Source organism: Silene latifolia, chromosome 5 (assembly GCF_048544455.1).
Source record: "Silene latifolia isolate original U9 population chromosome 5, ASM4854445v1, whole genome shotgun sequence".
Classification (NCBI taxonomy): domain Eukaryota; kingdom Viridiplantae; phylum Streptophyta; class Magnoliopsida; order Caryophyllales; family Caryophyllaceae; genus Silene; species Silene latifolia.
The window spans coordinates 4,958,908-4,986,519 of record NC_133530.1 but is presented as its reverse complement, the minus strand read 5'-3'; the positions used below and the strand labels follow the sequence as shown (position 1 = coordinate 4,986,519).

The 27,612-nt window shown below is 38.1% G+C and overlaps 2 protein-coding genes across 2 annotated transcripts in view; one reads left to right on the top strand and one right to left on the bottom strand.

The window, feature by feature from the left end:
- LOC141656488 (polyubiquitin) overlaps window positions 1-27,612 on the bottom strand; it is a 36,822-nt gene that overhangs the window by 7,294 nt on the left and 1,916 nt on the right. The gene's annotated exons all lie outside the window — the stretch shown is intronic.
- LOC141654712 (protein ACCELERATED CELL DEATH 6-like) lies at window positions 13,709-16,624 on the top strand. The gene is made up of 3 exons (XM_074461832.1): window positions 13,709-14,227; window positions 15,706-16,248; window positions 16,502-16,624. Exons 1-3 carry the CDS (start codon window positions 13,709-13,711, stop codon window positions 16,622-16,624), a joined length of 1,185 nt encoding a protein of 394 aa, XP_074317933.1.

Below are 27,612 nucleotides of genomic sequence, written 5' to 3'. Positions count from 1 at the left end.
ATGAGCATGATATTCTTTTGGACACCACTGATCACGTGGATGAAATGGGACGCGGAAAGCGTATCAAATTCGACAATACTAATCACAAGGACTTTGTTCGATGGGAAGCACTACGTAACCACATTAACACCACATTTTCTCCGGTTTCTTCTGCTCCATCCGCACCCACATCAATACCCGTCTCAGGTACTCCGTATTCTATTGCTAATTACGTAAATTATGCTAAGTTTTCTGATGCCCATCAAAGATATCTTGCAGCTATCACTACCGACGTCGAACCGACTTCTTTTAAGGAAGCAATTCGTGATCCACGCTGGAAACAGGCTATGGAAGCGGAAATTGACGCGTTAGAGGCCAATCATACGTGGATCATCGAAGAATTACCCGCTGATAAGAAGGCACTCGGGTGTATGTGGGTCTATAAAATAAAACGGAACTCTGACGGGACCATTGAACGTTTTAAAGCTCGTCTTGTCACTTTTGGTAATCACCAAATTGAAGGGGTTGATTTTGTCGAAACTTTTGCTCCATTTGTTAAAATGGTTAATGTTCGAGCTTTTCTTACTATTGCTGCTATCAACAATTGGGAACTACATCAAATGGACGTACATAATGCGTTTCTTCATGGTGATTTGGTCGAGGAAGTTTACATGCGACTTCCTCCTGGTTTCAGTCACGGTTTACAAGGCAAGGTTTGTCGTCTTCGTAAATCTTTATATGGTCTTCGTCAAGCGCCTCGTTGTTGGTATGCTAAACTTGCTCAAGCCTTACATTCTTATGGTTTTGCCTATAGTCCATCTGATCATTCATTGTTTATTTATCGTAAAGGAGAAATTGTTATTAACATTCTCGTATATGTCGATGATTTGGTCATTGCTGGAAACGATGGTGAAGCCATTCATAAGTTTAAAGCTTATTTGAATAAATGTTTTCGTATGAAGGATTTGGGTAAGCTCAAATATTTTTTGGATCTTGAGGTCGCACGTAATTCGACTGGTATTTTTCTGTGTCAACGTAAATATACTCTTGATTTGCTAAGTGAGACGGGTCTTCTCGGGTCAAAACCGGCCACTGTTCCTATGGACGAGAAGCATGATTTGGAGTCCTCTTTGACACCGCTATTTTCTGATCCTACTCAATACCGTCGCCTAGTGGGCAAGCTTATTTATCTTACCCTCACTCGACCCGAGATTAGCTATGCGGTTCATCTTCTCTCTCGGTTTATGAAAGCGCCTTCTCAAAGTCACTGGAATGCTGTTCTCCGTGTACTACGGTATTTAAAAGGACAACCGGGGCAAGGTATTCTTTTACGTGCTAATGCGCCTTTGGAATTGGAAGCTTATTGTGATGCTGATTGGGGTGGTTGTAAAACTACTCGTCGATCGCTGACAGCCTATTATATTTTTCTTGGTGGGTCTCCGATTTCTTGGAAGACAAAACAACAAGCCACTGTGTCTCTATCTTCCGCTGAATCCGAGTATCGTGCCATGGCGTCTGTTACTTGTGAAATTCTTTGGCTTAAAGGGCTTCTTCGCAGCTTAGGCATTGATCACTCAAAACCAGTTCCGCTGCATTGTGATAGCCAAGCTGCGTTGCATATCGCCAATAATCCCGTTTTCCACGAACGTACGAAACATATTGAAATTGACTGTCATTTTGTTCGTGACGAAATTCTCAAAGGCACTCTTGATCCATTGTATATCAATACCACCTGTCAACTTGCCGATATTCTCACAAAGGCTCTTGGACGAACTCAATTTCATACAATTCTCGACAAGTTGGGCATCTCGAATCTCCATGCACCCACTTGAGGGGGGGTGTTAGTATATTATTTAGTATATTACTTAGCATATTATATTCCTACTTTTGAGCTAGTATATTATTTAGTATGTTACTTAGCATATTCTATTCCTACTTTTGAGCCGCCCAACAGCTAGCATATTCCTGCTTTCCACCCTTGTAGTTGCTTTCCAGCCTTTGTATTTTGCTTTCTAGCTATTGTATTTAGTATATAAACCAAGTTCCTATCAACATCAATACACACAATTCATCACATTTCAATTATCTTCTTCTTGTCATTTGTGTCAACAATGTCTCATAATTTGAAAATAAATTTTACATTTCATCATAATTACAAGATATGCCGTAGAAAAATATATTACAAATAGTAAACGTGCGAGTTAGACAACTCCAACATAATTTACTTCATTGAAAATAAAATTTAACGGTAAATAGAGGTAGCCCGGACGAAACCGGACACCAAACCTAGTATAGTATACAGCGCAGGAATGTAGGACAATGAATCAAAAAGTTGAAATTTTTTAAAATAAATCACCATTTTCATTTTCATACACAAGAAGGTTGTGGACAGAGGATGGATCCGACGTTGCCGTTAGGCGGTTAACGGCTACTATATTTTATGCCGGAACTTTTCATGCTTGAATGTATAATAATTTGGTACTGATTGATGTTAAAGTGCATGGTATATCGTGGAATATTATTTTTGCAATAACTTGCTGGTGGTTATGAAAGTGGCGTTGTAACTCGATTTTCCAGTCACCATGGTCAGGTATATATGGAGAGGAACATGATGCAGAAGAGGATTAAATGGGAACTTCCACATGGAGACACCATTAAATTGAATGTTGACGGATGCTCTAAAGGTAATCCTGGTACAACAGGTGCAGGCGAAATATTTCACAATAATAGCGGAAATTGGATATTTGGCTTCGTGATAAATCTTGGACATTCTACAGTGATGCTAGCCGAGTTGCGTGGGGTGTGGTTTGGTTTGAATTTGGCACGCCGGGTGGGCTTGGAACAACTTATCATTGAGCCCGACTCACAAGTGGTAGTAAACCTCATCAATAAAGGTGGGACGATTGACAATCTATTTTAGGGGCCTCTTATCAAGGATTGTAAGTGACTGCTTCAAGGCGGACAATATTTGATTCGACATGTCTATCGCGAAGCTAATTTCAGCGCGGACAAACTATCGAAGATGGCATTGACAATTCTTTTTGGTGACCATGCACTTCACATCCCTCCAGACGGGATCCAAGACGTGATGGGTCGGGATGTTCAAGGAATGAGTGTTACTCAGTCTATAGCTATGTAATCGGCTTCGGCTTCTTTTTTTCGTCAAAAAAATAACATTTGTTTGCTTTTTTAGAAGATATATTGTGAACAGTAGGTCTCTTGAGAGACTGTCTCTCACTAATTTAGTGGGAGACATAATAGAGAAAAAATAAATTAAGTGGGTCCCTCATCCCATCATGTGAAAGGTCTCTCAATAACGTTATTGAAAAACCGTCTCTCCGGAGTTTTTATGTATTGTGAAATACCGAAATGGAGGAGGTGCACATGTCAATATGAACATGAGATATATAATGATTTAACGACGACTCAAATTTGGCTAGGTGTTTCCATCAAATTTGTATTACGCGTTGTTTTCACCATTATTATTTGTACAACTAATATAGATCTCGCGCAAATGCGCGGTTTTTTAGATACAAATATTAAAGAAAATAACAATTATACAACTGATATTTAACTCAATTTGAAATTTAATTGTAAAATTTATTATTATTAATGTTTTGTATTAATCGGTGGAAAATTGAAGGTTCAGTATAACCTAGTATAATTTAGTTGTAGATATAATATACTAATTACAGATATTATATGATAAAAACTCAATTACAGATATGATGATATAATGAAAGCCTAATTACAACCAATTTCATTCAGGCGGGAAAATTTTGGAGATCTCTTATTCTTTTAGTATAAGGGGGATTGTGCAATACGCCAATACCACCTATTCACTATATCTTTGGTTAAATATAGTTAGTTATAGGTATGTATTTACACAAAATCTCACTTTATATGGACACTATCCGTCTAAAGTAGTAAACGAGTTAAATATGATCATTTTTATAATAAGCGACAAACAATAAGCAGTAAGTGGATCATACATCCGATGTACTACCACCAGTTTTTAGTTTCTGAACATTATAATAAAGTTTTTGAGTTTTATTTTAAAAATTATGAGTTTTACTATAAAGTTTTTGAGTTCATTCATTAAAACATTAAGCTCAAAAAATTTACAATAAAACTCAAAAACATTAAATACAAACTTAGTTAAATTTGGGTTTTGACGAAAAAATATTAAAATGTAACTTATAAACTTTAATAAGCTCAGAAAAAAATACACATATGCTCAAAAACAAATAAAGTTTGAGGTAATAAGCTCAGAAAAAATATAGATATGCTCAAAAACAAATAAAATGTGAGGTAGTACATCCGATAGATGTTCTTTTTTCTCAACAATAAGTGGTATGTGAGGGGTTGTCCTATAATGAAAATGATAACATATTTGACCAGTCTACATATTTAGACGGATATAGCCGTCTACAAGTAGAGTAATTGAACAATGTATTATGGACATCGTAATTGATCCAGCTCATAGTTTAGTTGGACAAATTAAACCGTTTACGAAGCATAGAAGAAAATATTTTATTAAGACCAGAAATAAAAAATGACTAACTGTATAATACATAAAATATGAATTGAGGAGGTGTTGGAAATAGGGGCTACTTTGAGCATAGTCTTTTTTCCATTTTGTCCCACATTGGTGAGGAATAGTGTTTGTGTTGTGTTTATATATGACCACACTCCTTACCATATCACTAGTGGGTCATGGGAGGCTTTTGTGGAAGCTTTGCGAGGTGCTTAATTCAGCTCGCACACGCGCGCGCGCGCGTGCCCGTGCCCGAGCCCGAGCCCGGCCCGGCCCGGATCCGTGATCCGTGATCCGTGATCCGTGATCCGTGATCAATCGCCTGCGGCGGGCTTTGCCTATCTTTTTGGGCCAGAGTCGTTTGTTTGTTTTGGACTGAAGCTTGACTGCTTCAGTGGGACTGCTGTGGAGCTGCTAATGATGCTCTTTTGCTTCAGTGGAGGAGTTATTGCTGCACTATTACTTCTGTGGACCTGTATAATGCTGCACTAATCTTTTTCTACTGCTTGAAAGGGACGTTTTTAGGCTCCTCTGCTCATCTGTTTTGCTATAAATAGATGATTTCTCTTCAGCATAATCACAACAACAATCACTCTCCCTTCTCTCTAATCTCTTCTTCTCTTCTCTTCTCCTCTATAATTTCTGGGTAAAGAAATACTTTCTGTCGTTCCAAGTCTCACAGTTCCGAGTGGGCGAAACTGAGTTGGAGACTGTAGTGTTATCCTTGGGGAACTACCGGCACTAGCTGATCGCCACCACGGTCGTACCGGAATATAGTTTTCAAGGCAGTGGCTTTCATACCACGTCACTACTAATCGGGTTATATCTAATCTTTCTCATTGTTACTGCAATTTTCGACTAACAATTTGAAAACTATATTATTGTTGCTGTAACGATGTCGATTATGTCTAAGAATGCTCCTGATTTGTCTAAAGTCGAACCCTTAATTGGTCATAATTATAGACGTTGGGCTCAAAAATTACTGATGTTTTTTGAACAGTATGAAATTGATTACGTTCTATTTTCTGACCCGCCTGCACCTGTAAACGAAATTACTGATGATGTGACGCTTACACCTCCTGGAATTTCTGTAGTAAAGTCAAATGCAGAGGCTATTAAAAAGCATGAAAAGGATAATAAAACAGTTAGGTTTCACCTCCTTAATCTTATGCATAATACCCTATTTGACTTATTTATGGTTTACAAATCTGCTAAAACCATGTGGGAATTACTAGAGAAAAAATATGGGGCTGATGATGCTGGTAAAAAGAAGTATGTCGTTGGGAAATGGCTGGGGTTCCAGATGGTAGATGACAAACCTATAATGGATCAAGTACATGTCTATGAGAATTTATGTGCTGACGTAGTGAATGAAGGGATGAAGCTAGATGAGATTTTTCTAGCAAATGTGTTATTGGAAAAATTCCCCCCTTCCTGGTCTGACTATAGAAACCATCTTAAGCATAAGAAAAAAGACTTGTCTCTCCAAGAACTAGTAGGACACATGAGGACCGAAGAGGCAAATCGCCTTAAAGACAAACCTGTTAGTCAATCCGTTAAATCTTCTAATGCTAATGTTGATGCTAATTTGGTTGAGTCTGGTGGTCCGTCCTATTCTGAGAAGTTCAAGGGTAAGGGTAAGGCTAAATTTGGTCAGGGTAAGAACCAGGGTCAGGCCAAGAAGAATGGTCCAGGGAAGCACTCCAAACCGGTTCCAAAGATTCGAAACCTCGCTAAGGGTCCTTTTGTCTCGCTATGTTTGCGAAAACCCGGGCACAAAGCCTACCAATGCTCCGAAAAGAAAACTATCAAAGCCAATGTCAGAATCGATGACATCATTGCTGCTGTGGTTGTGGAAGCTAATATGGTGGGTAATCTTCTTTGAATGGGTCTTGATATCGGCGCTTCCCGACACCTCTCGTCTTTGATAAGGGGTTATTTACTGAGTTCGAGGAAGTAGCTGATGGAGGTTGCGTTTTTATGGGTAACTCTTCATCCGCACCGATCAATGGCAAAGGCAAGATCTTTCTCAAACTCACCTCAGGGAAAACACTTACTTTAAATAATGTTTTGTATGTTCCCTCGTTACGTCGAAACCTTGTGTCCTGTGCCTTATTAAACAAAGTCAGGTTGAAGCTTGTGTTTGAGGCCGACAAGGTGGTAATGTCGCGTAATGGGGAATTTGTGGGCAAGGGTTATCTGTCTGGAGGTCTTTTTGTGTTGAACTCGATTCGATTTTTAATAATATTGCATCTACTTCTGCTTATATCGCCGAGTCTATTGATGTTTGGCATGGTAGATTAGGTCATGTGAATGTTGACTATATTAAAAAACTTAGAACTATGAGTTTAATTCCGAGTTTGACGAGTCAAGAAATCTCTAAATGTGCTAGCTGTGTTGAGGCTAAGTTTACAAAGAAACCTAGTAAACCTGTCACAACTAGGAATACGAGTCTTCTTGAGTTAATTCACTCCGACCTGGCTGACTTCAAAAATATTGCAAGTAGAGGTGGAAAGAATTATTATGTCACCTTTATAGACGACTGTTCAAGGTACACCCGTGTCTATCTGCTTAAGACTAAAGATGAAGCAGAACAATCGTTTATAAACTTTAAAAATGAAGTCGAAAATCAACTCGACAGGAAAATTAAAAGGGTAAGGTCTGATAGAGGTGGTGAGTATAAATCTACTTATCTAGCCGACTTTTGTGCCGCTAATGATTTAATACATGAGACTAGTCCACCATACTTACCTCAGTCTAACGGTGTAGCTGAACGGAAAAATAGAACCTTAAAAGAGATGATGAATGCTATGCTTTTAAGTTCTGGCCTATCTGACGACATGTGGGGGGAAGCAATACTTTCTGCTTGTCACATTCTTAACCGTGTACCTCATAAGAAAATTGACAAGACACCCTATGAGATGTGGAAGGGCTATCCCTCCTAACCTAAGTTACCTTAGAGTCCTGGGGTGTTTGGCTAAAGTGGGCTTACCCGACTTCAGAGACCTACCGTTGGATCAAAGACCTATGATTGTGTTTTTATAGGTTATGCTCAAAATAGTTCCGCTTATAGATTCATGTCTTTAAGTGATCGTTCTATATCCGAAGCTAGAGATCTTTGTGTTTTTGAGCATGTTTTTCCATTACAGAAGAATGTTGATTCATCTCCTAGTTTACCTGTTACATCTATTGATGTCTCTTCACTTGCTAGTAGTAGCACTTCTACTGATCTTGATGTTGAACCTAGAAGGAGTAAGAGACCTAGATGTCCAAAGAACTTTGGAGCCGATTTTGTTTCAACTTTCTTTGTCGAACATGGATACACTGTTTGTGCTAGTGATGAATTTGTTTCAACCTTTTTAATAGAAGATGACCCAAAAACGTATAGTGAGGCAATGAAATCCATTGATGCTAATTTTTGGAAAGATGCTATTAAAAATGAACTTGACTCTATTATGTCAAATCAAACTTGGAAGTTGACTGACTTACCTAAAGGTAGTAAACCCATTACAAGTAAATGGATCTTTAAAAAGAAAATGAGACCCGACGGTACAATAGAGAGGTTCAAAGCTAGACTTGTAGTTAGAGGCTTTACACAAAAGAAGGGTATTGATTATTTTGATACTTACTCTCCTGTGACCAAAATCTCGACTATTAGGACTCTTGTCGCCTTAGCTGCTATTCATAACCTTATTATACATCGATGGATGGATGTTAAAACTGCCTTTTTGAATGGTGAACTAAGGGAAGAGATCTACATGTCTCAACTCAAGGGTTTGTGATTGAGGGTCAAGAGAGTAAAGTGTGTAAACCGAACAAGTCTCTTTATGGATCGAAACAAGCACCTAAACAGTGGTATGAGAAATTTAACAACACTTTAATAAGTAATGGCTATGAGGTTAACCATTCGATTCATGTGTTTATTCAAAGGTAATAGAGAATCGATTGTGTGCTCATATGCCTTTATGTTGATGACATGTTAATACTTGGTAATAATTTAGAGGTAATAATTAGAACCAAAGATTTTTTGTCATCACAGTTTGAGATGAAGGACTTAGGAGAAGCTGATGTTATCCTAGGAGTTAAGGTCATCCGAAACTCCAATGGAATCTGTCTAAGTCAATCTCATTATGTTGAAAAAGTGTTGAGAAAGTTTAACCGCTTTGATGATGTGCCCGCGAACACCCTATGATCCTAGTGTAGCATTGTGTAAAAACTTGGGCAAGAGTGTTTCCCAAGAAGAGTATGCTAAAATCCTAGGTAGTGTGATGTTTTTAATGAACTGTACTCGACCGGATATTGCTTATGCGATTAGTAGATCGAGTCGTTATACACATAACCCTAGCAATGAACACTGGAATGCTCTTCATCGTTTACTAAAATACCTGAAAGGAACAGTTGACTTATGTTTGCATTATAGTAAATTTCCTGCTGTATTAGAGGGATACTGTGATGCTAACTGGGTTGCAGGTAACGATGAGATCTGTTCTACTAGTGGTTATGTCTTTACCATGGGTGGAGGTGCTATATCGTGGAAGTCTTCTAAACAGACTTGTATTGCACGCTCTACCATGGAATCTGAGTTCATAGCTCTTGAGTTGGCAGGGCAAGAGGCTGAATGGTTGAAAAACCTTTTAGCTGATATACCAGTATGGGGCGGACGGCTAACACCGGTCTCCCTGCATTGTGACTCGCAGGCAGCAATTGGTGTTGCAAAGAACAGTGTCTACAATTCGAAAAAGAGACATATTCGAATAAGACACGCTGCAGTTAAACAACTCCAAATCAATGGAGTGATTGCTTTGGACTATGTGAAGTCCGAAAACAATCTAGCTGATCCCTTTACTAAAGGGTCAAGCTAGGAGACTAGTCGTTGATATGTCGAGGGGAATGGGGCTTAAGTCCTTAGGTCAAGAGTGAGACTTGACTAGGTCTAAAGCTTCTATTCTTATGGCGTTGTATGATTCATAGCTTTAATGGTGGTGCTTTTGAGACGCACTTGATGGATCATACACCAGGTTGGACTTAGGTCCTTAATGACTCATGTGAGAAGTGCTATTAAGAAGCACTTGAGTCACCTACGTAGGTGTAACTATCATTAGACTATGAGAAGTCTTCGAACACATCTATCGATCACTGAGGTAAACGATAACTCTAAAAGAGCGCGTTGCACTTTCGCGGAACGATCTAAATCTGAAGGTATGATATGTGTTGTGGGGGTATCGACCGAAGCTCACTAGAATTCAAATCGCAAGATATTCTCTCGTTGTAAGTAAGTTGTTTCCTCATTTCACTAAAGTGTCAATTCAAATCGAAAGATATTGATACCTAAGTATCCAATCCTTCCTTTACCCAGAATTCTTTTTCTTTCTCTCTGCGCCCTAGTGGGGATTGTTGGAAATAGGGGCTACTTTGAGCATAGTCTTTTTTCCATTTTGTCCCACATTGGTGAGGAATAGTGTTTGTGTTGTGTTTATATATGACCACACTCCTTACCATATCACTAGTGGGTCATGGGAGGCTTTTGTGGAAGCTTTGCGAGGTGCTTAATTCAGCTCGACACGCTGCGCGCGATGCGTGCGTGCCGAGCCCGAGCCCGGCCCGGCCCGGCCCGGATCCGTGATCCGTGATCCGTGATCCGTGATCCGTGATCCGTGATCCGTGATCCGTGATTTGGGATTTGGCAATCGCCTGCGGCGGGCTTTGCCTATCTTTTTGGGCCAGAGTCGTTTGTTTGTTTTGGACTGAAGCTTGACTGCTTCAGTGGGACTGCTGTGGAGCTGCTAATGATGCTCTTTTGCTTCAGTGGAGGAGTTATTGCTGCACTATTACTTCTGTGGACCTGTATAATGCTGCACTAATCTTTTTCTACTGCTTGAAAGGGACGTTTTTAGGCTCCTCTGCTCATCTGTTTTGCTATAAATAGATGATTTCTCTTCAGCATAATCACAACAACAATCACTCTCCCTTCTCTCTAATCTCTTCTTCTCTTCTCTTCTCCTCTATAATTTCTGGGTAAAGAAATACTTTCTGTCGTTCCAAGTCTCACAGTTCCGAGTGGGCGAAACTGAGTTGGAGACTGTAGTGTTATCCTTGGGGAACTACCGGCACTAGCTGATCGCCACCACGGTCGTACCGGAATATAGTTTTCAAGGCAGTGGCTTTCATACCACGTCACTACTAATCGGGTTATATCTAATCTTTCTCATTGTTACTGCAATTTTCGACTAACAATTTGAAAACTATATTATTGTTGCCGTGGTTAGCGTTGACTTATAAACAAGAGACGCCGTTGACCTGCACCTTAGGTGTACACGAACCATCTGAGGAATGTGTGATGGAGATAATGTTAATGGATCCCGAACTTACGAGCTGCACCATCGCCGATGAGGATGGCAACACACCGCTCTACTATGCGCTCAAAAACGGTTTGAATCTAGTCGCTGAGAAGATCTTGATGTCTCCCCTCCCTCACACTTCTATTTTCGGTTCATCAAGTTTCCAGTCGCTTCTTAGTCTTGCTACTACCAATTGTTCAGGTTATTACTCTTCCCTTCTCTAGTCCTTATCTATTTAGATTTACCCTACGTAAATTCGTGGGCTAGAAATAAATTAAACTACGGAGTATACTATATCAGATTTTTCTTTCGTTGTTTAATAATAAGACACCGCGTTTACTGAGTTTGGTAACAAATAAACAAAATAGATCACTCTAACCATTTTCCGGGGTTGCTAGCAGCTAGCTCTGCTCCTAGTTTGAATAGGAAAATTTAGGTACAGAGAACAGATTTAATTAGAAGATGGTAATTTCTTTTATATACTATTCTATTTGGGTGTCTCAGTTAATTGGTTTGGATGGGCAATTTTCTCTCTTACACTCTAAACTTGTTATCTAATACTGTAATTGGCTAATTGGCAGTTATTTGGCACCCCTCCCCCAATTCTCTTTTCTTTGTGTCAAAATCAAAAGAAGACAAATAATTGGAATGATGGTGTAGTTAATTAAATGAGGTAGATGAATATTGAATCCCAAAATCTAAACAGCGTCTTAAATTCATTAGAAGGAAAGTACGCTTTATGCGCATAACATGTACAAGTCTTGAAATGTATTTAAATTTTGGTAAAATCACCGTTAGAAATAGCCTTTGATTTAATAAAATCATTGCAAAAGCAAAAAAAAAGAAAAAAAAAAAAAAAAAGAAACGCCTAATACATTTGAGGGGCTGTTTGACTGGTTACAATAGGATTATATATCCAATTGTACCATAACCATTGTACAATCAAGGTATTAGAATCCAAACTTATATGTATTCTTTCTGAGCTAATTCAAAATTCATGTTTTTAATTTATAAATGGATGAATTCAATACTTTCTAATAAACTCATATTCCTTAACATAAAGCTCGGATACTTTATCACAAAACTCAGATTCTACACCGTACAACATATACAACTGGTTGTATAGTCCATAAATTGTTGGTTACATTAAAATGAAATGGAATTTCATTGTTTGTGTGGTTGGAGAGATTTAAAATGAAGCTATATACCTAATGAATTCTAACACCACAGCAATCCTTTGAAATTTTATACCCACCCTCCCATGAAATCAAACTCCATTTCCCCTTTTTATAAATCTATGGTGCACCAAAAAATATTAACCAAGTATGGATTTAGACCCTCATACCCCAATACTATCAACCATTCCATTCTATTCCGCCTAGTTGAACCAAACGATCCACGAGAAGAAATGGAAGATAGCATCCCTTATTTGCAAATATCTTATACGAGTTATATCTAGATCTATCAAACGATTTGATCAACCGGTTTATGGGTTTGGTCATTTCAGAAAAATACGGGTCGAATTAATACAAGTTTTGGGTTGGGTCAGAAACAAGCCTCCTTAACGCATTTTTACAATTTTTTTTATTTTAATTATAAACAAATAGTTATTTGTACAATTTTGTGCTTTGGTTTTGGCATAAAGATAAGGAAAGCAGTAAACCCTTGTCCCACATCGGTAGAATAAAGATGGAAGCTCATCTTTATAAGTGTCTAGAAAATATAATAGTACTAGGCTTTTTGGGAAGGAGTCCAAGAGTAAATCCGTGAGGGCTTGGCCCAAAGCGGACAATATCGTACTATTATGGGTTGTGGACACAGATGCAGCAGAGACCCAACACGTGATATTCACGCTTCCGCATAACATATACAACTTATTCGATGTAGTTATTCATATTCACTACACAACAATTGATTAAGACACCCTAAAATAAAATAGTACTCCCTCCGTCCCGGTCAATTGTTGTCCTTTGGTTTTGGCACAAAAACCAAGGAAAGAGGAGAGGACCAATAACCAAATGACAAGTGGAACAAAATGAATGAGAATGATCAAATTACTCATGAAATTCATTCTTAAAATAGAAAGGACAACAAATGACTGAGACACCCCAAAATAGAAAAGGACAACAAATGACCGGGACAGAGGGAGTATATAATAAATATCAAAATAGAGGGAGTAATAGTTAGTTCCCTCATAACTTCATCTAGATGCCTAAAATGTCCAAGAAAGCCTGGGAAAGGATAGAAAAACAAGGGGTTTAATTTGTACACATTGTGTGCTTTGTTTTTTTTTTTTTTTTTCTTTTTTTTTTTGTATAGGGAGAAAAAATGTTGTATTTAGTACATGTCAAAGTCTATTAACATTTGTAAATACAGGGAATGTAGAAAGGTTGTTGTGGGAAAAATATGGTGGATGTGTAGACAATGATGGAAATACATTATTGCATTCCGCTTTGAATTCAAAGTTAATCCAAGAAGCTGTCCTTGATACTCTGTCAACCTATCCTGGCTTGTGTAAGATTCCCAACAATAGGGGTGAAAGTCCATTCTTTCTCGCCGTCAAGTTTGGTTATGAACAAGTTGTGGATGAGATAATGAGAATCGACGAGCCGCGTTTCCGCATGCTTCGTCGCAACGACGGGACTACAGTGCTGCATAGTTTATCCTCCTGCTCAGGTACGTTTCATTAATTTTATATTGGAGAAGTACTAGTTGAAAATATGTTATATGTAAACCGAGGGAACTTTAAATACAATTAAAACTTACTTTATAATGCTTGCTTGTATAAAAAAGGTTCATCTACCGTAATGTTTAAAATTAAAGATTTAATTCTTTTGATTAAGATAAGTTTATCATGTACGCAGAGAAAACCGGTCGAAAGTTGCTTAACAAATATTGGTGGATTGTCAACTTGAGAGATGATAAAGGAAACACGGCCCTTGACTATGCGAAACAATCAAACGCTCTTTGGCGAGTAAATTTGCTGAACAACCCTTCTCTTATACAAAAAGAAGAATTTGATTGGATTGAAGCTTGTAAAAGAGAAGAGGGCGACGCTGTTCTTGCCTTCGTTAACAATTGTCAGGACCTACAAAGCGTTTGTCGCAAAGCAAATGACACGCCCTTACACCACATTAAATTACACACTTTTGAAGAATACCATAATTTCCTCGAAATTCCGTCAATTGCAGAGCTTAAAAATACAATTGATGATGATGGTGCTACTGCATTGCACCGTGCAATAGAGAGAAAGGATATGCTTCTTGCAAAGATACTACTCCTTGATGATGGGGTCGAGCGGATCATCAAAAACCATTCTGGTACTACGGCTATGGACTTGCTTGCCAAGCTTTGTAGGGAAAATGGCGATTGGGTATGTTCCACCAACCTAATTATTTTTTTACGAAAAATAAAACCTACATAAGATGGCCAAGGACGGTTTTAATAAAATAGGTTAGTCATTTGTTTACGTATTCAATTTATGGGTTTCTCATTCATGTGTTTACCTTTTTATATTAGGAATATTTTTGAAGAGTAATTTGATTATTTACATAACCCATTGTCAACTGGTTAGTTACTAACACCACCTACAAATGATCCCCTCTCGATCTTTATGTCAAAATGAAAAGTAAACAAATGAGGAGGATGAGGGAGTAATTTACTGCCACAATTTGAAACATTGTCAAACAATTAGAACCTTGCCATAAGTTATTGTAGATTTATGTACAATACTATACCCAAGATTTACCATTTTTTCCATCCTGTGCCGAACATTTCAGTAGTACTAATAATCATGCTATTATTGTGCATATACGGTGTATCCATCTACTCCATTCACTTATGAATTATTGGCACAATGATATATCTCATACTAGTTTTATTCCCGTGCAAAAAATGCACGGGTCGTAATAGCAGGCGCTATTATTAGATACATGAATATATAATTGAGTGTAACATATAATTGAGCGTGATTAAGTGTTCAATACCGTGACAATATAAATAGTCCAAATTTGGAGATTCGAATATTTGATAAATATTAGAGTTGAATATCAGATAATATATAATTGAATTTTATTAGAATTATATTAATGATATTTGACATGTTAAACCCGTTGAATGTACATAAATTTGCAACATTTTATGTAATTGTCATATTTTAACTTATGGTTTAACATAAGTAATTAAAATAGGAAAAGGAGATATGAATATGAATTGGGTTGGGAAGAGAAGGTAATTAAATAGAATAGGAAACATGGGAGGGCCCGCATGTAGAAACTCAACAGCCAATCAGAAGCTAAGAAAAAACCTGGCTTTTATACTATGTAGATTGTTAAAATATAGAGATGAAGAATATTAATAATAAGATTTGTGTTATTGATAATTTGATGATTCGTCTTACAATTCCAATTGGCTCTATATATAGAGACAGTCCTGCAATCCCAATTTTATATAACTTTTATTGGTTTTAATAGCCGAAAAAAAAAAAAAGATTGTATTGAAATAAAGTCGTAATACATTGCAACTTTGCTATGTACCCAGCAAAAAACACTGATCTGTATGAGAAATTTTGACAGGGATAAAGTCATTGTCTCATGTAGCAGCTTTGCTTCTTTCATACTTTCCCTTCCAAATCAGTATATTTGTTGGATACAGAGCAAAACTGTTAGGAGAGATATTGACTTTGCTCTTGATAATACATGTTGAGTTGTTGACCGATTGGCTAATTTTGCCGACGACCCCTGCAATTTTCTCTTTTAACAAAACTGACGATATCTTATCATGTCACAATATTCTTTGAACAAAAATGCCGATATCTTATCTCAATTTAATCTATGTATGATTTACCTGCAGGCGAAAATGTGCAAGCAAATTAAAGTGAATCCATATCTAAGAACAACATATATTCAACCAGGGACCAATCTGGAGCAAATGAGAAATACTCTCTCTGTTATTGCGGCACTTTTAGCGACGATTACATTTGCAGCAGGATTCACCCTACCTGGTGGCATTAACAATAACAATGGGGAAGCCCTTCTTGCAAAGGAAGCAGCTTTCTTAGTATTTTTACTAGCTGATGCATATGCTATGTGTACTTCCATGTTGGTCCTCTTCTGCTTGGTATGGTCTATGGTTTCTGAACCCGACATGGCTCGATTATTGGTTGATAGAAGTGTGTTTATACTGATGCACTCCTTATATGCAACCTTGTTAGCGTTTATGACTGGCGTCTACACGGTAATAAAACACAGTTCCCTATGGGCAGCTATTTCTATATTCGTCATGTGTTCGATCATTGCAATCTTGGCAAATAGAACCATTTTGCATAAGGTGATTGCCTTGTTCGTTCCTGCTGCAAATGGAGAAAAACAGGATCAAACGCTATTGCTCGAAGAGGTATGGAAAATATTACGGAGTAGGAGAAATCAAGAACATATATACATATATATATTTACTAGCCATGTTGACAACACAAAAGTAATTAATCGTTTTCAAAATATATACCTAGTACTCTAGTAGTAGTAGTAGTACGCCATATTACTAACCATGTTGAATAAGTGATAAATGTTGATTTGACAAAAAGTTGGATTTTTATGTTTATGTTTTTATCTTCTATGAGTAATTGTTTTAATTGAATTGCCGTTTTCAGGGAAGAAGTGGTACATCTACAATGGAAGAAGAAGATATCTCCTGTTGTTCTATCCTCCATGTTTTGAAGCGACGTACAATGTCAATATATTCGTCTGCTGTTGACAAATACAAATATATGTGAACTCTGCAAAAGAGTGTTGAAGAGCCTTTATTGCTTGGACAAATATTGGAGCAAAGTTAATCATTGTTAGCGTATGAATTTAGCATATGTGTTTTCCTTCTAGTCTTGTAAAGTACTCCCCCAACATCTATTTATTCTACCTATTTTGACCGTCATTTTAACCACCTATACATTATTTGTTTCGGTTAAAAATAATTTTCTATGTAAGATTTTTATATAGCAAATGTAGCTATGTAAATATCATATTATGAATTATTACTCCCTCCATTCAACTCCACTTTGCAGGTTTCTATTTCGCACACTATTCACAAACGAACATTCAACTTCAATTCGATACATAAGTTAAAATATATTCATGTGGGATCTTATTTGATTCGTCTTTAAGAGTACATTAAAAATATCTAACTTTTATAATTTTTACAAATACGTAACTAAAGATATTTACCGCGTAAAAGTCGCGTTGGCAAACGTGATAAAGCAAACATGTAAAGTGGAGTTGAATGGAGGGAGTATATTTTAGTCATATTACAATAGAGGGGAAGGAGATTCGAACTTGAGGTCTATTTATCCCGAATAGGTCTTTCTTAACCTAAGACATCTGATCTTAATTCCTTATATGTGTTTGTTTGGTGAAGTTTTTAATATCTATAATATGTTTATGTTTTTGTCTTCTAAGTCTAATTGTTTTAATTGAATTGCCTCTTTCAGGGATATGGTGATACATATACAGCGGAAGAAAATGATATCTCCCGTTGTTGTTCTTTTATCGTCTATGTTAAGAGCTTATGTAGGTACCATTGTTCTCTTATCGTCTATCGTATGGACTCATGTATGTACCGTTGTTCTAATATCCTCCATGATTTGAAGTTACGTACAATGTACCTATATTCGTCTATTGTTGACAAATATTTGTGAACTCTGCAAAAGAGTGTTGAAGACCATTTATTGCTTGGACAAATATTGGAGTAAAGTCAATCATTGTTGGGCAATGAATTTAGCATATGGGGTTTCCTGCTAGTCTTTGAACGAAGAACAACGAAGTGATAGGATGCTGATCATATGCTATAAAAGGAGTAGTAGCTCAGTTCTTCTCATTCCTAGTTTCTCAAGTGAGGTACAAGTGTAATACTCCCTCCTATTCAATAAACTTCCCTATTTCTTTTTCCGTCTATTCACAATAACTTCCCTATTTCCTTTTTTGGTAAGTGTTTGTATGGTTCAAATTTAATTGTATGATGGGTAGTGTATTTGTGTGGTCCAAATTTATTTATATGGTGGGGTAGTGTGTTTCCTTAATATTTGTGCCAAAATGAAATGAGAGGTTTATTGTGAATAGGAGGGAGTAATAAATACAGTCTTAAGTCTGTTGTGTAGTAACTGTAGTTGTACAATACGGCTTACTTTATGTGTCTATCATATGCTTTGTTTATTTGTAATAAATATCCCGTATTTTATTTTTAACAATCTCTTAAAATTTTTTTCTTATTTTATGTTATATTTTGTTTGAATTTGAAAACTACTAGACTCTATTTTATGGAATGCACAAAGTTTTACATTTTTATTTTTATTTTTCTAAAATGACTCAATCTTAACCATTCTCTCTAAAAATTTCATTTTTATTTTAATTGATTTGATTAACCGAGTAACATTCTTTTACCCACACTTAAGACGGATATAACCCTTTTGTTTTTCATCCTGATAACACGTTTTTATTCGCGATTCGGAGAGAGAACAAGAAGTTCAACTTACTAGAAGAAGTTGGAGCTAAATTGGACAAGACTCGAGCCAAAAAAACCAAGAATCGTGAGACACTCCGTATTTCTAACCTATCGTTATTATGATTTTTTTTAAAGTCAACCAATTTCAAAAATAATATTTTTTGTATTAAAATATAATTTGAGAAAATATATCGGGGAGTATCGGAAACCCTATTGGTAGTTTGATTTCGGTTTAGTTTTGGGCTGGTGTCCATCGTGGACAATAACGAGTTGTTCCCTCAGTTCAGAAAGATGAACAATCAAAAATTTCTCAAACCGTGGTGGTTACTGCTTGTAGTGCACCATGGTGGATTGGTGGTCGACTGTTAAGCACAAGATACGACAATATGATACGACTTGTCTCTCTTATTATTCAATACGGAAGTATATATAGGAGTACATAGCTTGTAGGGCAAGGTAAGATAACCTAAGCCCATATAGGAACGACATATTACTTAGGAATACAGACGGGCCTCGTTACCCCCCTCAAGTTGGAGCATACGGATTGTAAATGCCCAACTTGGAGGTCAGTGAAACAAACTGAGACACACCTAACGCTTTTGTAAGTACATCGGCCAACTGAACATTAGTTCGAACAAACGATGGTGCTATGAGACCATCGGTCATAGCATCGCGCACAAAGTGACAGTCGATTTCAATGTGTTTAGTACGCTCATGGAAAACTGGATTTTTAGCGATATGCAAGGCAGATTGATTGTCACAAAAAATAAGCACGGCAGCGGAACGTGCAACTCCCAGGTCGCTTAGTAACCCAGTTAACCATTTTATCTCGCAAGTTATGGCTGCCTTCGCACGGTACTCGGTTTCAGTAGACGAGAGAGATACAGTGTGTTGTTTCTTAATCTTCCACGACACAATGGACGACCCTAAGAACACAACCCATCCGGTGAGAGAACGTCGAGAGAGAGGACACGTACCCCAATCAGAGTCACACCATCCTTCGAGGTGTAGGTCAGTATTAGAACGAAGTAAAATACCTTGTCCCGGTGTACCTTTAAGATAACGGACTACTCGAAGGGCAGCTTCCCAGTGAGCTTGGCGTGGCTGATTCATATATTGAGACAACACATGAACGACATACGTAAGATCGGGCCGAGTCACAGACAAGTACACCAAACGACCCACCAGGCGTCGATAAGACTCGGGATTATCAAGCAATGCACTTGAAGTGACAGACAGACTATGGTTTTGTTCAATTGGAGTGGAGGCCGGCTTACTGCCGAGGTAACCAACTTCAGCAACGACATCTAGCGCGTACTTGCGCTGGCAGAGAAAAATTCCATCGGGGTTTCGTGCTACTTCGATACCCAGAAAGTACTTGAGGTCACCTAAATCTTTCATGTGAAAGCATGAATTAAGGTATTTCTTGAAATCAGTAACCGCGGCAAGGTCATTTCCCGACACAATAAGATCGTCGACATAAATTAAAACATTCATTTGCACTCTTCCTTTAACCAAAGTGAACAATGAGTAGTCATAATAGCTCTGCTTGAACCCATGTTCCTTTAATGCTACACCCAGCTTAGCAAACCAACAGCGTGGTGCTTGCTCAAGCCCATACAAAGATTTACGAAGACGACACACCATACCTGGCACAGGAGAGCGAAAACCTGGTAGTAACCTCATATACACTTCTTCGTTGAGATCCCCGTGCAGGAAAGCATTATGAACATCCATCTGCTGAAGTATCCAGTTGCGAGAGGCGGCCACAGCTAGAAAAGTACGCACTGTACTCATTTTTACCACAGGAGCGAATGTTTCCTCGTAATCCACACCTTCTGTCTGATGGTTACCAAATACAACTAGACGAGCCTTCAGCCTTTCAATTGTAGAATCGGATTTGTACTTTATTTTATACAACCACTTACTACCAAGAGCTTTCTTGCCAGCGGGCAATGATTCCAAGGTCCATGTACCATTTTTAATTAAGGAACTCATTTCAGTTTCCATCGCCTTGCGCCACCCTTCATCTTTCACAGCTTCTTTAAACGAACGTGGCTCTTTATTAGAAGTAATAGCAGCTAAATAAGCACGATACTCCGGTGAGAATTTATTACTATTTACATAATTAACTAAAGGATATGGCATACCTGAGAGAGGCGATGTAACGGTGACTTGCAAGGCCTCGGACGGACTGTTTACATTTGTACTCTCAAGAACATAATCACGTAAATTTTTATTTGGAATCTTCGTACGATGCCCGCGTCCCAACACGGATTCATGAGACGACGGGTCAGCAGTCGTGGCACCACGGCCTTCATTCCCATGGCTCCCTTCACCCGTCTCTCCATTCTCGACATTCACAAGGGGCTCATCATCCCCCCCTGAACCCGCCAGTAGGTTATCTGTGTCGTGGGTCTGGGCTGCGGTATCACTGTCCATATTCTCCCAGTCCACCACATAGTCAGAGGAAGGAGCAATAGGGTCTGGCGAGGAGGCCGTGGTAATACGAAACGGAAATTGATCTTCATAAAACTTCACATCACGAGACACAAAGAAGACTTTACTCTCGAGATCATACAAGTACCAACCTTTCTTTCCCGAAGGGTACCCCATAAAAGCACATTTACGACTTCGACTGGCAAATTTGTCACCTTTTGATTTTTGGTTATGGGCAAAGCATAACGAACCAAACACTTTGAGGCGTTCAAAAGGCGGTGGTGAGCCAAATAGAACTTCATATGGAGTTATACCTCCAATTAATACAGACGGGGTACGGTTTATCAGATGAGCTGCGGCCAAGGCACATTCACCCCAGAATTCCAATGGAAGATGAGCTTGGAACCGAAGTGCACGGGCTACATTAAGGATATGTTGATGCTTCCTTTCCACTCTTCCATTTTGTTGGGGAGTCCCAACACAAGAAGATTGGAACAAAATGCCCTGTTTACTGAAATATGATTGGAGACAATTAAATTCTGTACCATTGTCACTACGGACTATTTTAATAACCGAGGAAAATTGCCGGAGAGCCATTGCTGAAAATTCCATAAATTTATCATAAACTTCTGTTTTATTGCGTAACAAATATATCCATACGCCACGTGAAAAATCGTCAACAAGAGTTAAGAAATAACGCGCAACACAGGTAGATGGCGGGTCATATGGCCCCCATAAATCACAATGGATGAGCTCAAAAATTCGACTACTTTTATTATTACTCAATGGGAAACTATTACGAACATGCTTAGCACGATGACACACTTCACATGGTTGTGTCACAGAATTCTTATTATTACGCAAAAAAGGAAGTAATTTGACTACTTTTTCAGATGGATGGCCCAACCCACTATGCCATAAATTAACTGAGTCTTCAACATCAACCGAACCCGTGATTATTTGTTCTTGTCTGAGATAGTACAGTCCGTCCAACCTGTCAGCCGCTCCAATCGCCGCTCTCGTATGACGGTCCTGTATAGTGCAATTATGTGCATTAGTAACAATTTCACAATTAAGACTATGACTATCACTCAGTTGCGATACGGAAATTAAATTGCAACACAAATTTGGTACATATAAAACGGGATATAGAGAGATGGTGGAGGTAAGTGCTGCACGGCCGACTTGGGAGGCATGAATTTGCGTGCCATCCGGCAAGCCAACAACACGATTGGGAACCTTTCGTATGTCTGTCAAGATTTTTAAATTGCCCGTAACATGATGCGAGCAACCCGTGTCAATGAGCCACTTACCTGAGAAATTGTGATTAGCAGCTGCATAGACCGTCACATTTTCCTCTGTTTTTCCATTGACGGCAGCAGCAACAACATCGTCTGCCTCCCCTTTGCTCGCTTCACCACGACCGCCACGACTGGTACTACCACCACCACGTCCAGTCCCACCACGACTGGTACTACTACCGCGACCACTACCACCCTTATATGGTTTCTTAATGCCTTTCAAATCATACCACCAGTCCGGTAATTCATCAAGGAGGTCGAAACACATGCTACGATTATGCCCTTTTCGATTACAGTTGGAACAAGTCAGAGCCTGACGCTCGGTGCGGGACATTTGAGAATGATCTTTTGGGACAGGCTGACGTGGACTGGCAGCGTTACGGACAGCAAACGAAGACACTTCGATGACTGGTGCAGGAGGTTGATTAACACCCCGTACTCGTTTCTCCTGTGACAACAAATTAAATGCCCTATGCAGAGTAGGCAGAGGGGTAACACCCCTGATTTTCGGCTAAATTAAAACTTACTTTTACATACAAAACTGGCCGAAATACAAGGATATTATAATTAATATACAAAGTCTCTTAATACAAATCTTTTTTAAATATAAAATACTACAAATGAAACCAAATTTTTACAAAGCTTTAATAAAATCTTCTCTTGAAATAAAAATCCTTTTGAACTGCAGCGGAAGTAACCTGAAATAAAACCAGAAGACAGAAAGGAACTACCCCCATGACGAGTAGCCCCAAAGGGAGAAAACACGTCAGCCGGAAAGCTGAGTAATCGATAATACCTCAATATAAGCAGGATAGTTTTTGGTCATGGCGTGGAAACACAGACACATAAAAATAAAAATAAACAAACAGAATAATAAAAACACTCCCCATTAACTAACCAGTACCTCAAATCAACTCCCTTCTAATTCCTTAATATACCACACTCTCTCGTCTTAGTAATTAAACCAAATTTCATCTCATTACTCCGTCTCACAATAAATACTTCCAAGTAACTAGATATCGTATTCTCATCGTCGAACCTAAGCCAAGGACAAGGGGTGAGTGAACTGGCGGATAAAAACCGCGAAACAATATTTACATCTCAATATCGATTTCAAACAATATAACTAACTCAAAACCATGGCCACACTGGACCGTAAACATAACTCGGCTCAAAGGCCCCAATAACTCAATATCACTAACCAGTATTCATCTCAATTTCAATATCGCTATTGTCAAATATTCCATTAAAGGAACTGCTCAACACTTAAAGTACAAGACTTTAAGCTACTCACCCACGAGTCAAGGTCAAAGAAATCGACAAATTAAACACAATACTATAAGTCACAAACCAAAGTCTCAATCTCATACTTTTGCGTCAAATTCATATCCAATGTAATAAACAAGCAAAAAGCTTATCCCCGGAATTGAAATTATAAGCTAGTAATACCAATACTAAAAATCCACGCACTTGCCATACGATTTCTATCATACGTGTTCCATCATTGGCAAAATCCACATGCTAAAGATCATGCCTTAAACTTTCACTTTGTAAAAGCACAAGCCTAACCAGTACGTAACTCTCGATCCTTTTGGGCTTGTTTATCCATCATTCCCATCTCACCAAATATAATTATTATTACTACTATTATTATTATCAATAACAATAATTATCATTATACACTAAAACAAATTCCACCAAACAAATCCAAAATAGTAACAATTAGCACATATACATACAACCCCGAATAATAGTAATAATAATAGGATCGGTAAAATCGTGTTACCTTAATATATGTTGATACGAATTTTTGGAGAATGGCCACATAATTATTGAGATTACGATGGATGGTAAGAAAACCGAATCGGTACAATTAAGGCCAAAGTATAGAGGAGAGTACTTGAAGGTGGGCACCGTATATACGAATGAAATCAATTGATAAAAACGTTTACTGGAGAGAAAGGCTTATAAATATGAATAGTGTTGTTTTGGTGATTAACTTTGATAAAAGGAAAAATCAAGATGGTCTCACCCATGTGAAGATCAATATGTAGAGGAAAACCATGCGGCCAACAGAAGAAGGGATTTTTGGAAAGTAGAAGTAAACAAGGGTTTAAGTCTTTTATATTATAAACCATCATGTGCACCTTTTTTTATTCATCAAAATAAAACGTAAATTAGGAAAGTTTATAAAGTAATCATAATTTGTATTATTTAAAAATATATAAAATATTTAGGGTATTACAATCTTCCCCTCTTAAAAGAACTTTGTCCCAAAGTTCGGATGCAAAATAATAAATTGAAAATTTGAGTAGTATTACAGGTTTGAGACAAAAGAAAGGACCGTAGAGTGGCATAGACAGGCAATAAACCGAGCAAATATTGATGCAAGTGATCGGAGTCGCGACGTTCACCGTATTGTTTGGCAATATTACAATCACACTTACGACACGTACAAGTAATAAGAGGCTGTAGTTTGTCGAGCTCGTCCCATAATTGACACAAACGACCATAATAGGCAGCAATACTCATTGACTCCGTTTGGCGACATTCATAAATATCCGATTTAAGCTGTTGAATTTTTGGTCCATCGATTATGCTAAAACGCTCATGGAGGGCATCCCATAGGCGTTTTGCATCTTCGTAATTAGGGAGAAAGCTTTTTACCTCGGGAGTGATGGTATTTAGGAGCCAGGACACAAGAAACGAATGAAGCGTCTCCCAATCAGCAGCAGTACACGGTGGTTGAGGCTCGTTAATTGTCCCGTTGAGGAACACATACTTACGACGTGCTTTTAACGCAGTACGGACATCATACGTCCATTCATCAAAGTTTGTGAGATCGAGACGAACGTCCGTAATATGGTCCCCGGGTTTATCGTTTTGGCCGACAAAGTATGGAGAGGAGGGGTCGATTTTTGTGGTTCCGGATGTTTCGGATTTCCCGTCGCCGTCAACCATGGCGAGAGAGAAATTAGGGTTAATGATCTTTATTTTGTTTTAGGAAAGCTGATACCATGTTAAGCACAAGATACGACAATATGATACGACTTGTCTCTCTTATTATTCAATACGGAAGTATATATAGGAGTACATAGCTTGTAGGACAAGGTAAGATAACCTAAGCCCATATAGGAACGACATATTACTTAGGAATACAGACGGGCCTCGTTATCGACAGATATGCGGTTGATTATCGGGACGTATGATGTGGTAGACGAAGATGAAGAGGAGAGGTTGGTGAACGATGGTGGCTCACTACTGGTAATTGCAAATCAACTCGGGTTTCGATTCCGTGTTCAAAATTGGTGAAGATGGGCTCAGTTGATGATGTTGTTAGTGTCAAGGTTAAACCTTGACTTTGCTCTTCAATGGTTGTATGGGTTAATTTTTGGTATAATTTAATGGTTGTATTGGTCAAGGTTAAACCTTGACTTTGCTCTTCAATGGCTTCAAATTTTCAATTCCTTGCCTCTTTTACTTGTCTTTGATAGCCTTGCTCGATCTCTCTTCTTAATCGACGAATCGATTTACAAATATCAAAATAACAATGCAGTATCGAGTTTTCGAAACATAATTTTTATTCATGTTAATTATAATAATGCAACTAATTAATAATTTAAAATAAAACAATAATTTGAAGGAACTCATATAATCTACTATAACAAATCATTTTGATAGAGGGATTGTTTAAAGAAGATGAGGTTAAAAGATGAGCTTGTTTTTGGATTATTAAAAGGTGGGATTATTCTTGGAAGACGTCACAAAGGTGGGATTATTCTCGTCAATTATTCCTATTGTTTAATAATATAGTTTGGGTTAAGCCGACTCATTCCCAAATTTGAGTTAGTCTTGCTGAAGACGGGTCGGAGCAAGTGACGGGTAATGTCACTCACAAAACAGATAGGAGGGACAAGGTGGGGCATCCCATGTGCTTCCCTCTCTTCTCTATTTGGGTCATTTGTGAGAAGAAATGGTATCCGTCACTTCAAAGTGACGGATACGTGCCGTCTTCAATGGGATTTTGTGCCCATATTTAGCAAACTATTGACATTGGGCTATTGGCTACCCTTCTGCCATTAAGTCGAGTGAGTACAAAAAAAAGAAGGGTATCTCGTTTATCTGCTAGTCTTGCTATAGACGGATATAATATCCGTCTATAGCTAAAGATGAGTTAAATAGCTTGAAAGTGGTGACACTTTTTGCCTCTACCACCCCACTTGTTGTTTGTCTTATTAGAAATGCGTTATTATATTAGGACCGTCTTTAGTTATAGACGGATATATACCGTCTGTAATGAGATTTTGTGCTCGTCTATATATCCCCATCCGTTGACTAAAATATATCCCTTTTTCTCGATAATTTATTTTCCTATTTTAATTTAGGGTGTCTTACTTATTTATTTACCTTTTTTTTTATATTGGAAGCTTTCTTGTGGGTAATTTGATTACTCAATTGCACTATGATCCACTTGCGATTTATTAACTGCCACAAATAGTCTTTTCTGATCTTTTTAGTTTTTGATAAAAATAGAGGTAAACAAGATGGATGGAGTATATGATAACCACCCTATCATCAAGGCAAGTGAGACTTTTAAAACTCAAACCCGCCATGCTGCGTGGTGTTTTTAGGGATGAGGAGGGTTTTCCGGCCTTGGATGGTGTTTAAGGTGGTGGTGGTGTGGGAGCTTAAAAATGGGGTGGCTTTGTGTATGGTGGGTGGACAAGGTCAAACGCTTTGACAACAGTGGCTAGGGTGTCACCCGCCACGCTTTGTCTTTCCATTTGAACATAAACATTAAATACTAAAAATAAATATTTAAGATTATAAAATGATGAGGTGTTAGAAGATTAAGGCAATGGGAGACAAAATGGAACACGAAAGTGAAATAGAGGATCTGGACCCATAAATTTGGTCTAATGCAACAGGAGTAAAAAGAAACCTAAATTTCATGAACATAATAAGCCTTACAAACCTCTAAGCTAGCTCATGGTTGCATCAAAAGTCACAATTCATGCTCAAAGAGCATTCTCATTAAGGGACCCGAACATAACCTAATCAAATACGGACGATGCTACTTAAAGCAGCTTACCTCTTCCAAAGATCGGGACTGGTTTGCTACCTTCCTGTCAGCTGAAGGGATTAACTTATCAAGCAACTTATACAAGATGGTCTTGTTGGCGTAAATCGCTACAAGAGAGCACATAACAAACACAAGAATGGCTACCTCGAAGGACTTATATGCTATGACCGTGTACACTCCAGTCATAAACGCAACCAGGGTCCCTTTATGGCATCATCCGAGCATGCGACTGTGTATATAGACAACTCAGAGACCATCTTCCACTAATTTAGTGGGAGGAAAAAATAAATTTAGTGGGTCCTCACCCCATCAGGTGAGAAGTCGATCATGATCTATCTTTTTCCGTAGTGTCGAATTCGACAATTTGTGAATCGTGAACACAAATGTACAAGGTTCAGTTTAACTCGAAATTAATACCTAACTTGCTTAATAAAAAAAATCTAGTAG